The sequence below is a fragment of the Etheostoma spectabile genome, chromosome 14 (assembly GCF_008692095.1).
Source record: "Etheostoma spectabile isolate EspeVRDwgs_2016 chromosome 14, UIUC_Espe_1.0, whole genome shotgun sequence".
NCBI classification, from domain to species: Eukaryota; Metazoa; Chordata; class Actinopteri; order Perciformes; family Percidae; genus Etheostoma; species Etheostoma spectabile.
Window position 1 is genome coordinate 11,205,583 of NC_045746.1, and position 13,885 is coordinate 11,219,467.

At 42.2% G+C, this 13,885-nt stretch overlaps 1 protein-coding gene and 1 pseudogene across 1 annotated transcript; both read right to left on the reverse strand.

Annotated features, from left to right (window-relative positions):
* LOC116702004 (uncharacterized) overlaps positions 1–8,675 on the reverse strand; it is a 42,069-nt pseudogene extending 33,394 nt beyond the window's left edge.
* On the reverse strand, positions 371–3,719 carry cckb (cholecystokinin b). Its single transcript, XM_032534987.1, has 4 exons — positions 3,631–3,719; positions 2,813–2,933; positions 2,557–2,712; positions 371–795 (listed from the first exon to the last, which is right to left on the reverse strand). Exons 2-4 carry the CDS (start codon positions 2,931–2,933, stop codon positions 659–661), a joined length of 414 nt encoding a protein of 137 aa, XP_032390878.1. The 5' UTR covers positions 3,631–3,719; the 3' UTR covers positions 371–658.
* Positions 8,676–13,885: the final 5,210 nt, after the last annotated feature.

Below are 13,885 nucleotides of genomic sequence, written 5' to 3' on the forward strand. Positions count from 1 at the left end.
AACTGTCTGACATGGATTTTAATAAATCTTGAACAATATTGGAACAAAATCAAGTTGTTTAAGGATGATTGGATATATTCAGAAGAGCACTGCCTTTATACACTATCACCAAAAGGCCTTTTAGACCAAATGTGTGTGTGTTCATCCATGTGTTATGAGTATTAGATTCACGCGTTGTCATCCCTTATTTTACTTGTGATGTATCATGGTTTATAACATTACACTACTACATAAAGATGCATTATAATCTACAATAATGTGGCAGTTATGAGGTGCCACAGACACTCCGGTTTTTGACACCCAATGAATGTTAACAGGTCTTGTTTAAGCACCATGCATTGAGTCGAAATAATTCATATGCAGAGGGATTTTTTTCCAATCTTTATTCAGTCCAGTAAGTCTCAACAGACCTTCACAGCATCCCAATCCTTTCCATCCCAAATGATAAAGAAACCCGAGAAAACCGGAACCAAACAAACCATGGACAGTGAGAGCTTTTCTGCAAAATTTGGCAAATGTATATTGCATTATTACAGTTTTACAAACAAATGTACAACAAATACATCATAAATAGACTCTTATTGTGAGACAGTGAGGAGCCAGCTTGCGTGTTTTTTTTCTTCTTCTCTTTTCCCGTGTGCCCGTACGCAGGGTCCCTTTATGAGGAGTATTCATACTCCTCTGCACTGCGGCGGCCAAAATCCATCCACCCCAAGTAGTCCCTGTCTGCTATCCGGTGGTTGGCACTCAGTCCGTTGCCTTTGCTGTTTGCCGTGGAGTTTCTACGCACAGACCCTAGGGGGAGAAGTGGGGAAAAATGAGGAGGGGCGGAGGTGATAGAAAGAGTGGGTGGAGGAGAAACAGGTGGGAAATTAGCAATCCTCAGAGTCGGTAGAGTGTGAGAGCGGCTCAAAACTTCACTGGGTTGTGGTCTTACTTTTAGAGACAGCTGGAGGAAGCTACTTTGGAACGCTCTTATTGTGGAAACAGGATGCCGGCAAATGTGGTTCAATAACACAGCGAATAGGATTTTATTCCGATTTTTATGCTGTGAGACACTGACACAGCAACAAATCAAGTAGTGTTATTTTTAATAACTAAAGCATCAGGGGATACGTGGCCAATTTTGGGTCATGCTCTCACAAACCAAGCACTAAATGTCGTCATGCACCAAAATGTGTGATTGATGCTTTCAATATGAAAAATATCATCCCTATTAAAAACGTTTTTGCCCTAAAATGGCAGTTAGTTGAGTTCATCACCAAATTATACTTTTCATAACTTGTTTTTTTTATTTATTTGCTTTGAGGAGGACAACATTATTACCTTCCATTCCTTTTGTGTGTCCATGCTTGTATATTTATCACTGTGTATGCATAAACTAATTTATGTCCATTCCCTTAAAATCATTCAACATTTTCTTCTGTGACCTGTGACTCTCCAACTTTTTATTCCAAGCAGGAATGCGATCCGTTTGGTAATCCATTGAGCGTTCGCTGAAATGCTCATTTCACTCCACCCACATCCTCCCACGCAACAAACACACAAACACACACACACACACGCGCGCTGGCATGCATGCGCGCACACACACAGTTCCCTGGTGTGCCGAGAAGATCGGCTGCAGAAGGCTCAACAACGACACCTCCTACACCGAAACATGCAAGTGAACAGCAAGCACACCATCACAGACACCCACAGACACACACGCACGACTGAGCAGAACACACACGCACACGTTCCCTTAGGGTATTACATACTCCTTTCAATGTGCCCTTTGGCATTTTATAGACTTCGCTGTCTGATTGAACAGTCTGTTTTTGCATTTTTCTTGTACTGAGGATTATGAAACAGGACGATATAAACTTCACAGCTCGAGGATGTAAATGTGTCTGTAGATGCCAAAAACTTTTCTTCAGAGCGTTTAGTAGTGTCTTTTTAAAAAACTTTGATCACAGCTCTGGGACAATGTGTGCCAACGTTCCAGGCTGTAGGAACTGTTCCATAAAGAGACAAAATACGTCAGTTTCTAAAAGCCGAACAGAAGATTCAGGCTTTGACAGGGACTGTGTGTGTGTGTGTGTGTGTGTGTGTGTGTGTGTGTGTGTGTGTGTGTGTGTGTGTTGTCAGATCACACACACAGCCTGAGATATCAGAGCGCTGAACATAAGGAACTATGACAGGGTTGACTGCTTGTTTTCTTGGCATTGAAGAAAGAAAAAAGAGCAACTGGGAGTCAAACCAGGAGAAAAAAGGGAAATAAGATGGAATGAGGAGAATGGCCGGATGATTGCGCTCCCTAATACATGCTCTTTCAAACCACAAAAGCTTTTCAAAGCCACTAATTCATTTTGCAAAGCTGGCTGTGGCCGATTCCAGTAATTAGCAAGACCGATGGGAGGAGAATGGCAGGAAAAAGCACTTGTATCTAAAAAATGAAGCAATCTCTCTTTGTACACACACCCTATTTCATTTGAGATTCCGCAGGTGCAGCAAGGAAGATGCAATCTAGTGATGCAGACGCACACAAATACACATGTACGTCCTCACACACACCTTTCCTGGAGGAGATGAGTCTTGCCAGCAGTTCACTGAGGTTGGCTCGGGAGTCTGCGTCCTCCTCAGCCAGAGGAAGATCTTTCAGCTGGGGGGCAGAACGGCTGTGTTGGAGGTGGGGCTCGCCCAAGGTGTGGGTGTCATCCTTAAGGAGAGCTACGCAACACCGAGAAAGACACGAACAAGAGCAAATGTCAGATATGGATACTTACTGTGATATAGTACTTTCCCCCCCCCTTTGCGGATGAATGTGTACCTTCAGAAGCAGCGGACATGGAGCGATGGCCCTCGTCTAGGGGCTGGGAGGAGAAGGGGAGCCCCAAACAGCTCGTACACAAGACTGCTAGCACGACACACACACACAAGCCTGCAGTCATCTTAAGCAATCAAGAGAGAGAGGGGAGAGAGAAGCACATAGGGAAAGTTTAATAACTAGGAATTTGAGATGCAGTCCAGTCTGGGTGTCAGTCGTCTTCCACGCTACAACCACTACAACCGAGACCATCTGCCATCTGCCAGACAACTGCTCTTTTCCAGTTAATGATGACTCTGACTGCACCAGACAGGAGCGTGAATCAGAAACAGCATATTCACACTGTCATCCAGGGGCAGTGCGCGCAACACGCTGCAGATAGGTTGGATCTTGATATCCTGAGTCCAATTTCAGCAGATCAAAATGACCCGATTATCTGTACGGAAAGCATCTCTCATCTCCACTTTGCTTTCAAAAACAGCTCTAGAAATAAATTCACCTAGTAAAATGAAAAATAGTAGGCATGCTTACTCTTTTCTTATGTAAAACTTCTAATTTATCAATCCTTTTAGAAGAAATCATCCTTAATGAATGTATTTGCATAAATATGGCTGTTCCAAATTGACAAATTCAAGGCAAAATTTTAAATAAATGCAGACGTTTTGTCATCTTTCCCTTGCATCAATCATTTTTTTATAAAAATTGTTTCCATATTTGAATTCCAGTATCATTGTGAAGAATTGTTTTTTTTCACAATATCTCATAAAATGCTAAAATCTCTAATCTGTCACATAATAAAAAAGAAAAAGTGGTTTCCTTACCTTGAGAAAAGAGGTTCAGCGTGTCAGAGGAGTGTGTGAGAGTGAGGAGAGCACTTCTCTGTTGAGTGGGAAGGATGCCCCTTTTATACTCCACACTCGGCACCCTGTGTGTGTGTGTGTGTGTGTGTGTGTGTGTGTGTGTGTGTGTGTGTGTTGCTTCGTGGTACTTCCCTTGGTGTGTTCACAAGCCTAATGTGAGTGTATTTGTTCACAACCTCAACAGCGTGCTTCAGTTTTATTGTCTGTTTGCTCATTATCAATTTAACACAGAAGCTGTCCGGTTGCCAAACATTAACATATGTGTGTGTGTGTGTGTGTGTGCGTGTGTGTGTGTGTGTTTCAGTGTGTGTGTACATAACAATGAATCATCTGGATCAAAAGTATAGCTCAAAACTAATGTTGAAGTATTGAAAATGTCTTTATTTACTTGCAAAAAGTGTAATATTCAGTGTATTGATAAAATGGTCCACCCTTTAACTGCCTCATGAACACACGTGTGTGTGTGTGTGTGTGTGTGTGTGGTGTGTGTGTGTGTGTGTGTGTGTGTGTGTGTGTTGTGTGTGTACTGTGGTGTATTAGTTGTCTGAATGTTCACGCTTAAAAAATGGGTGGAAGCAAAAAGAAGAACCGTCAGTTTCGTTCATTTAACAGGTGACTGAGCTTGAACTGAGACATCTCCACCCTCCTCCTACTCCCTCGCCCTCCATCTCTCTCCCCTCCCCCTCCCTTCTCTCTCCCCCCCCCCCCCCCTCTCTCTCTCCTCCCTCCTCCCCCCCTCTCTCCCCCCCCCTCTCTCTCCACCCCTAAGCACACAGGATTAACCAGGCTCATTGATGCAGGTGTAGCAAATCAGTCAGCCTGAGTCAATAGCTATGATTAACTGCTGGGAGTTAATGTTTTTGTTAATGACGCCGACAACCCGCTGATGCGTGACCGGATTAGGATCTCTGTCACGGCACCAGCTGAGATAATGTGGACAATAAAACGAATCAGTGAGGCTGTTAACTAAGGCTAACATCTACCAAAGAATCACAGGAAGGAACCGAGATATCCTTTCATTGCTGGAGCCTAATTTGGAACGAGACATGGGTGACAGGCACACACGGACGCAAACACACTCGCACACACACTGAGCAGTACTTAAAAGTAACTCTCCTGGAGTGCTGACATTCAATGAAATACGGAATAATTGCAATCACATCTGAGAGGCGTCGCTGTTAAACTGTTAGCCTGACAATACTGCCAGTGGAGATGAACAACCTGTTAAAAGGCACAATACATCAGCCAACTGTAAAGAAAAGGGTTGTTTCACAGGATTGAAACCTGGTTCTCAACTGGACTGAAAGATACTCTAATACAGGAATTAACACTGGGCAGCACCTTGAATAATAAATGAATTTTGTAAACTACTAAATGAGCAAAGAAACACACAAAATGCAGATTTAATATAAAAGCTTAAACTCTATAATCAAAGATGTGAATACACACGCAATTCACTATGGTCGGAGAAATATGGATTGGGCTTTAAAGCTGCACTAGTTGACTTTGTGAAGTAAAATATACTTACTGTGTCATATTAATATTAGATGGCTATATGTAACTTTTACTTTGGGTTGATTCTAGTTGCCCCTTTGGACAAAAGCGGTAGTGTTTTTACCACACTTGCTGTAAAGATATTTTAGAGTTAGCGTTATTGGAAGGTCGACTACTGACGTACAACCGCATCGCGCATTGTAAAGTTATTTTATGAATTTACTAGACATACCTGAAGGCCAATTCGAGGATGTTTTTTAATAATTAACAATCTCATAATTGTCTCCATCTGTTGAAAGGGTTTTGCCCGTCATCTTTTGCTTTCCCTTTTAGCTTTTAGTTCATTTGTTTCATTCCTTCTTTTCTGTGATGGTCCTGCCCCAGGATCAGCAAAAACTACGACAGATAACTTAAAATAAAATGAGTATCCCTAGCTGGATACAATAACACGGGCTTTTCCGGTGTTACACCAAAACCTGTGACCCGTCAGAATGTGTGCCGTGTACCGGCGTCGGAAAAATCGGACCTGGGTAAAGGCATCAGTAAAAGCTATATCCAATAGCGTTCTTTTCGCTATTAGTGTTGTATGCTGTTACAGGTCATTTATGATCATCAGATGAAAAATGACACAGTTTCAGAAACGTTTAAAAATTACACAGTAACTTAAAATTAAAGCAACTACAAGCAGTAATGTTTCAATCAGCACCACTGCCTGGTGTTGTGAAGATCTTGATCTGGCTAGCACTTGCATTTGATTTTGGAAGCAAGTGAAAGAAAACCTTTTTATTTTTGGATGCATAACAATGGGAATGTATCTATTTTATACATTTATGGATATACGACAAATAACTAATATGATGATGGTGAAATAAAGTAAACTTTGATAAACATATAACGTACCTGTCTAGGAGGAAGAGGGCCATTTCAGTATTGGCTTTGAATCCTTTCAAATCCCACAATCTGTTGAATGACCAACCAAGCTTAGCTCATGTTTTCACCCATGTTCCATCACTGGGAACTACTTTGTAAAAAAGATAGATGGCATGTGCTCTTTATTCTCCATCACACTTCCTGCCCACTCAATCCTATCCCTTCTCACCTTCTCCAGTCTATTGCTCCTGACCTTCTTCCTTTCATCACCCATCTCATCAACTGGCTGTTTCCCCGATGCCCTCAAGAAGGCAAGAGTGACCCCAATACTCAAAAAAAATGTTTCTACTCTTGACTCCTTGTCTCCACCAGAACAATCTTCTTGATCCCCACCAGTCTGGCATCAAGGCTGGCCACTAAAAAGAAACTGCCATTCTTGCTGTCACTGAGCAGCTTCACATCACTAGAGCAACCTGTCTCTCCTCCGTTGTCATCCTTCTGGATCTATCTGCTGCCTTTGACACAGTGAACCACCAGACCTGCATTTCGCCAGTCCGGGACCTGGTTGTCTCAGGCTCTGCACTGTCTTTGCTCACATCTTACCTGGCAGACCAAACCTACCGGGTAACTTGGAGCGGATCTATCTCAGAACCTTGCCCACTCCAAACTGGGGTTCCTCAGGGATCAGTCCTGGGTCCCCTCCTTTTTTGTCTGTACACCAACTCTCTTGGGTCTGTCATTCACACAGCTTTTCTTATCACAGCTACGCAGACAAAACCCAACTAATTCTCTCCTTTCCGGAGCCTGAAAAGCAATGAATGTCCATACACCATCTGAGAGTCAACCTTGACAAGACTGAGGTCCTTTTCCTTCCAAGGAAGGGCTGTCCTACCCAGGACCTGACTACAGAAATTGACAACTCTGTGGTAGTCCCCACCCCGACTGCTAGAAACCTGGGTGTGACACTTGACATCAAACTCTCCTTCACTGACAACATTGCTGCAAATACTGGATCGTGTAGATACATGCTGCATAACATCAGAAGGATAAGTCCCCTTCTAACGCAGAATGCAACTCCGGTTCTGGTTCAGGCAGTAGTCATGTCTTGTCTAGACTCCTACAACTCCCTCCTGGCTGGTCTGCCTGTATAACCCATCTGGCCCCTGCAGCTCATTCAGAACGCAGCAGCTCGACTTGTCTTCGACCTCCCCAAGTTCTCTCATACCACACCACTCCTCCGCCCTCTCCACTGGTAACCAATCTCTGCCCGCATACGCTTCAATTCAATTTTATTTATATAGCTCCAAATCACAACAAGAGTTATCTCACAGCGCTTTTCATAAAAGAGCAGGTCTAGACCATACTCTGTGGTAGGCCAGGGTGATGCCATCCAGAGTAACAATCTCTTTGGATTATGCGTCACGAAAGTGCTTGGGCCCCAGAACAATAATTTCAGTTTTATCTGAGTTTAACATTAGAAAATTACAGGTCATCCAGGTTTTGATATCCTGAAGGCACGTTTAGATCACTGATTGGTTTCATCTGGCTTGATTATTATATCAATATATAATTTTATTCAAGATGTAATTGAATATCATCTGCATAACAATGAAAGTTTGTGGAGTGTTTCCTGATAACATTGCCTAAAGGAAGCATACGTGAAGTAAACAGGACTGGACCAAGCACAGATCCTTGTGGGACTCCATGACTAACTTTGGCGTGAGTGGAGGATTCATCGTTAACATGTACAAACTGAGATCAATTTGATAAATAAGACTTAAACCAGCTTAAAGTAGTTCCTTTAATGCCAATTAAATGTTCCAGTCTCTGTAATAGCATATGATGGTCAATGGTATCAAATGCAGCACTAAGATCTAATAATAATAACACCAGTACAGAGATAAATCTTTTGTCTGATGCAATTAGGAGGTCATTAGTAATTTTCACAAGTGCTGTCTCTTTGCTGTGATTAAATCCTGACTGAAATTACTTAAATAAGCTGTTGCTACGCAGAATGTCACAAAGCTGTTTGACGACTGCTTTCTCAAGAATCCTAGAGAGAAATGGAAGGTTGAGTATAGGCCTATAGTTGGCTAAAACATCTGGATCAAGGTTCGGCTTTTTCAGAAGAGGTTTAAGAGGTTACAGCTACTTTAAAGTACTGTGGTACACAGCCTGTTAATAAAGACAGATTGGTTATATGTAGTAGAGAAGTGTTGAATAAGGGTAAAACGTCTTTAAGTAGCCTAGTCGGGATGGGGTCTAAGAGGCAGGTTGATGGTTTAGATGAAGAAATAACTGAAATAAATTGATAAAGAAGCTTTAAGAATATCTTGCCAAATTAAACAAACATTTTCCAGTTTGGTGTAACGCCAAGTCTTCTCAAGTTTCCGCAATATTTGCTTCAATTTGCGAGTTTCAGTGTTATACCATGGAGCTAACCGTCTTGGTTTCATTATCTGTTTTTGTAGAGGGGCAACAGAGTCGAGTGTCATTCGTAGCGAGCCTGCTGCACTATCAACAAAATGATCGATTTGGGAGGGATGGAAGCATAGTCCTCTGTTGCTTTGTGACTTGGTAATGAATTAAAAGCTAATGGAATCACATCCTTAAATCTAGCTACAGCATTAACAGATAGACATCTTGTGTAGAAGTTTTTGCCTAATGGCGCGTAGTTCAGCAGTATAAACTCAAAAGTTATCAAACAGTGGTCAGATAAAAAAGGATTCTGTAGAAAAACTATTAAATGTTCAATTTCAACACCATATACCAGAACAAGATCAAGGGTGTGGTTAAAATGGTGAGTCGGTTTATGAACACTTTGAGAGAAGCCTATAGAATCTAATAGAGAGATAAACACAGTACTATGGCTATCATTCTCATCGTCCACATGAATATTAAAATCCCCTACAATAAGTTTTAAGGACTAAGTTCAGAAAAATTTAGATAAGAATTCAGAATATGGACCAGGTGCTCGCTACACTATAACAAATAGAACTGGTTGCTGTGATTTCCAACTTGTGTGTGGAAGACTAAGAACAAGACTTTCAAATGAGTTCTAATTTAGTTTAAGTTTAGAGCTGATTAGTAGACTAGAATCGAAGATAGCTGCAACTCCACCTCCTCGGCCTGTACCTCGAGGAATGTGAGTATTAATATGACTGGGGGGGGGGTGGATTCATTTAGACTAACATATTCTCCATCACCCAGCCAGGTTTCAGTAAGACAAAATAAATCAGTATTATAATCTGATATTAATTAATTTACCTTTAGAAGAGAGAGATCTGATGTTTAAGAGTCCACATTTAATTATCCTGTTCTTTTGCACTATTGCACTTGTGGTTTTAATGCACAGCTCCTCTTCTGTTTACCTTTGATTTAAATAATTTCAACGGTCGGGGGGCAGACACCGTCACTATGGGATTTTGACTGGGTAACTCCTGGAATGGAGGAGCAGAGAAGTGTGTTAGACTGCGACTCTGCGTAGGGTTTTGGGTAGGTAACTGCTGAAATAGAAGGGCAGAGAAGTGTGTTAGACTGAGACTCTTCCTCCTGGTCCCAAATCTGGATTGTCAAGGATTAGGTGCACTAATAAACTTGCCCAGATTTCTAGAAAGGAGAGCTGCTCCATCCCAAGTGGGATGAATGCCGTCCCTCCAAATCAGACCAGGTCTTCCCCAGAAAGTCTGCCAGTGATCTACAAAGCCCACATCCTTCTCTGGACACCACCTCGACAGCCAATGATGACATGCGGCTATACATGTCATCACTGGTTAGATTTGGCAGGGGTCCAGAGAAAACTACGGTGTCCGATATTGACTTTGCTATGTACACACTGATTCAACATTAATCTTAGTGACCTCCAATTGGCGTAACCGGGAGTCATTAACGCTGACGTGAATAACAATCTTATTGTATTTATTCTTATCCTTAGCCATCAGTTTCAAATAAGACTCAATGTCGCCCGCTCTGGCCTCCGGGATGAACTTAACTATGGCTGCCGGCTTCGCTAACTTCACAATTCTCAAAATGGAGCTACCGATAACCAGCGTTAGTTTCTCAGCCGGTGTGTCCCTTAGTGGGGAAAATCTGTTAGAAACGTGAACGGGCTGGTGGTGGTTTGTGGGCTTTGAAAGCTTACGACTATTTCTGCTTCGGACAGTCACCCAGCCACCCTTTCCTGGCTGCCCAGGAGATGCTGGGGGACGGCTACCAGAGGCTAACTCAGGCTCAGGCCGACACGCACCGACTACCGGGGGGTGGCTGGCTACAGTCACTGACTGTTCGAAAACAACTATTTTATTTGACGAAAGTTGCTGAAAGATGTAAAGAACTGTAAGTGCTTAGGTAGAACTACTGTTAGAATAAGTGTTTAGCAGACAGTTAGCTGCTGTAATGACAAATTTAACTGGTATTTAGTGAGAGCACCAACAAGCTACCAACACACAAGCACCGGAAACCAATGAAGGGGGACTAGTACTTGCATAAAGGGCCACAAACGGATGAGCCCCATCTTAAATCCAGGACATGGTCAAACCCTTTACCCCAACCCGGCCACTCTGCTCTGCATCAGCCAACCTTCTTGCTGCCCCTTCACAGTGAGGAGAACTAATCACTGAAAGGAATCCCAACTGTTTGCTGTCCTGGCTCCTAAATGGTAGAATGAGCTCCCTATTGACATCAGGATGGCCGAAAGCCTATGCATCTTCCGCCGAGGCTAAAAACACTTCTCTTCCGACTTCACCTCGGATAAAAAAATAAAAGAGAACCTGTTGTCTGGAGTTTGTACCTTCAGGGTTGAAAGCCTTTTATCGGATGTTGCTTTGGATAAAAGTGTCAGCAAAACACGTAATGTCATGTTTCTTTTTCTCTCTTTGATCCAGCCCCAGTATCAGCTATGACCACAAAATATAACACATAAAATCTCCTCCTGTTTCATTTGAACTTGCTAACATAGTCAGTTAAAATGCTTCTATTTTCATCATATTACGTGAATATCATACTTTTTGTTTTGTTTTTGTGATCACATTCTTATGTGCTCTTGTGTCAAGACACGGTCATAATAATCTCTGCAATGGGATCAAATAGCATTACTATGTGCCTGTTGTATGCTGTTTACTGGTACTTCCTAATATTAAAGTCTTCAAAATTCGATTTAACCACATTTGCTGCCAGTTGGGAAGCTGCTGGCCGAAAATTTTGGCTCAACAACTCCCAGCTGTCTTTCAGGAGCAACGAGTCTCTCTCGATCACATCAGCTCACTTTTTTTTTTTTTACTTTCACATTCATGGCTTTGCTTCAGTCTGCCAGTCTTTCTCTTTTTAGCTGAAGATGCTGTAACGTTTTCTCCAGGCATCATCAGAAGGCATGAGTGTAGGAGGTGAGGCCACGGCCGTTCAAATTAGAATTAATTAACCATGTGGTGTGGGAGGCATGCATGTGTGTGAAATGTGTGTTTGTGAGTTTATTAGACTTACCAGTAGACTTATCATAGACTTTTAGCTGTATCTCTTCTTAGTGTGCATGTGTGTGTGTTTGAGTTTGAGATACAGATATAGTGAAGCCTCGAGGCAACCTGTTGAGCATGATTATTCTCTGACCTCCCAATGTAGGCAAAAATCCACCGCTGACTATCTGTCTGAATGCATGCAACACACATGGACAGATAGCTTGAGTTTAAATGCTTGTTAAAGCGTCTAATCAGTCACAGTTAAGAGGGTTCCGTGAAACAAATTAAGCTTAAATCTGCAATTATAAAGAGAGACAGTGAGAGACTTGCAGAGTGCATTTGCAATAGCTTTGGCATACAGTGAGTAAACACGCTAAATAATGCATTGATCTATGTCTCACTTGCAAAAATATGCACTTAGGACAGCCACAGAGGACCCTTAAGCCTCCAAGGTAGATCTTGGAGCCCCTTCCCATTTATTAGTTATCTGAGGGTTGACCTGTAGTTGGTATCTTCCTCATGTGTTTCTCTGTATGTCGCAGTGCCTCTATTTGAAGCTCAGCAAGAGCCTCCTGTCATCAGAACGCTACATTCACACACCCATCTGTCAGTTTCTATCAGAAAGACAGCACTCCAGGATAGTAACTTTTGCGGACTGCTCATTGTGTGTGTGGGTTTGTGTAAAGGGGTATGGGGCTAAATCCTCCTCTGAAGGTCCAGGTGTCTTAAGATATTACATCCTGCGTGTTTAAGTAATCTGGGTTTAGGGAGGAGTCACTGGATGTTGTGACTATTTCTTGATGAGGGAACTCTGTTTATAGGTAACTCCCTGAAACTACAAACTACTGTGAGCCAAGTGGTAACGATCATCTCATCTAACTCATATTTCCCAAACTATCATTTTGAGTGAAAATAAAAACGTTTAAACATTACGACACTGCCACACAAATGAGTTCTTGTATGCAGGGCATTCATCGTGCACATGACGTCACATATCTTCCCACCTGTCATTAACCCTCTCCACGTGAAGCCTTAAAGCTGCGTCCTCACCTCGAGTGCTGAGCTGCTTCGAAACGACACCGCAGCAATCGCACACTAAACGCATGTGCACGTTTGCTCTTGTACACTTCGAGCACAAACCCTCTGGTTGTTGATGAATGCCAACATGTGGACGGGGATGGTGGTGTGTGGATGCAGAGGAGGTCCAGCAGCACTTGAGTCACAATGAATTCAGCTTTGAGTGCAGTGTGAAAAAGACACCTGGATCTTGAGAGGAGGATGGAGCTCCATCAATTCACACACACACACACACACACACACACACACACACACACACACACACACACACACACACACACACACACACACACACACACACACACACACACAATAAAAATCAATGGATTTTGAAATATCCAACAAGACATATGTTACAAACTTTATCCATGGCTAGGAATAATGCAAATGTATTATCTTTATGCAGATTCCTTACTTGATCTTTACTTTCCTCTCATCTTTGAATTATCATGCCTATAAACAAGCTTGCTTTTCAATTCCATACATCCAAATCAATTTGTTTTGTACCAACCTTTATTTCTTTCAAACTTAATATGAAGAAGAAAAAGTTATTAAAACAGAGATTTTATTCGTCACTTTCACACATGGAGCTTTTCCATTTTCTTCACCGGGCTGCGTGCGACATCTCTGTGTCATGTGAATGGATTTCCCCGGAGATGGAGCACCAGAACGGACAGGACAGGGAGACCTATTACACTGTGTGCTTCACATCAATTGTTCTGACAGACGGGGTGATGAAACCGAACTCGCCTCACCCCAGTAATGGACCCATCCCTGTATGATAGAGCTGCTCACACGTATTATCATGTGCAAATTGTTCATATCAAATAGCTGCCAGCCATGTCAGCAAACACCAGCAAACAACATACTTTGCATAGAACAACGTTAGCATAGAACCCGGTGGAAGAAAATGACGTTAGAAGCACATTGTGGAACTTAGGGGCACATAGGGGAACTGTTAACATGGGTTATTCCTTAATGATAATTATTCCTGTTATCGGCTCATTCCTTGTGAGAGGTGTGTCAGAGGCTGATAAAGTCATGAACGCACAAGTAACACAAATTGAGTAGTTTACATGTTTGTACATTTTGGATTGCAATGGATTTAAGGCTCATTAAAATCAATTTAGTCTACATTGTTGCATTTATTGTGTTAATTTGTGGTGTAGGGTAATATGGGGGCGGGGACTTTAAGAGTGGGCCATTCCAACCTTTATCCCAGAAAATCTCCCCCTTTTTCACACCCAATGTTGGCAGGTATGTACTCCTCTTTTGCAGATAAAAAAAATGCATGAAGAAGAAGATATAGATGTTTAAACAGAACC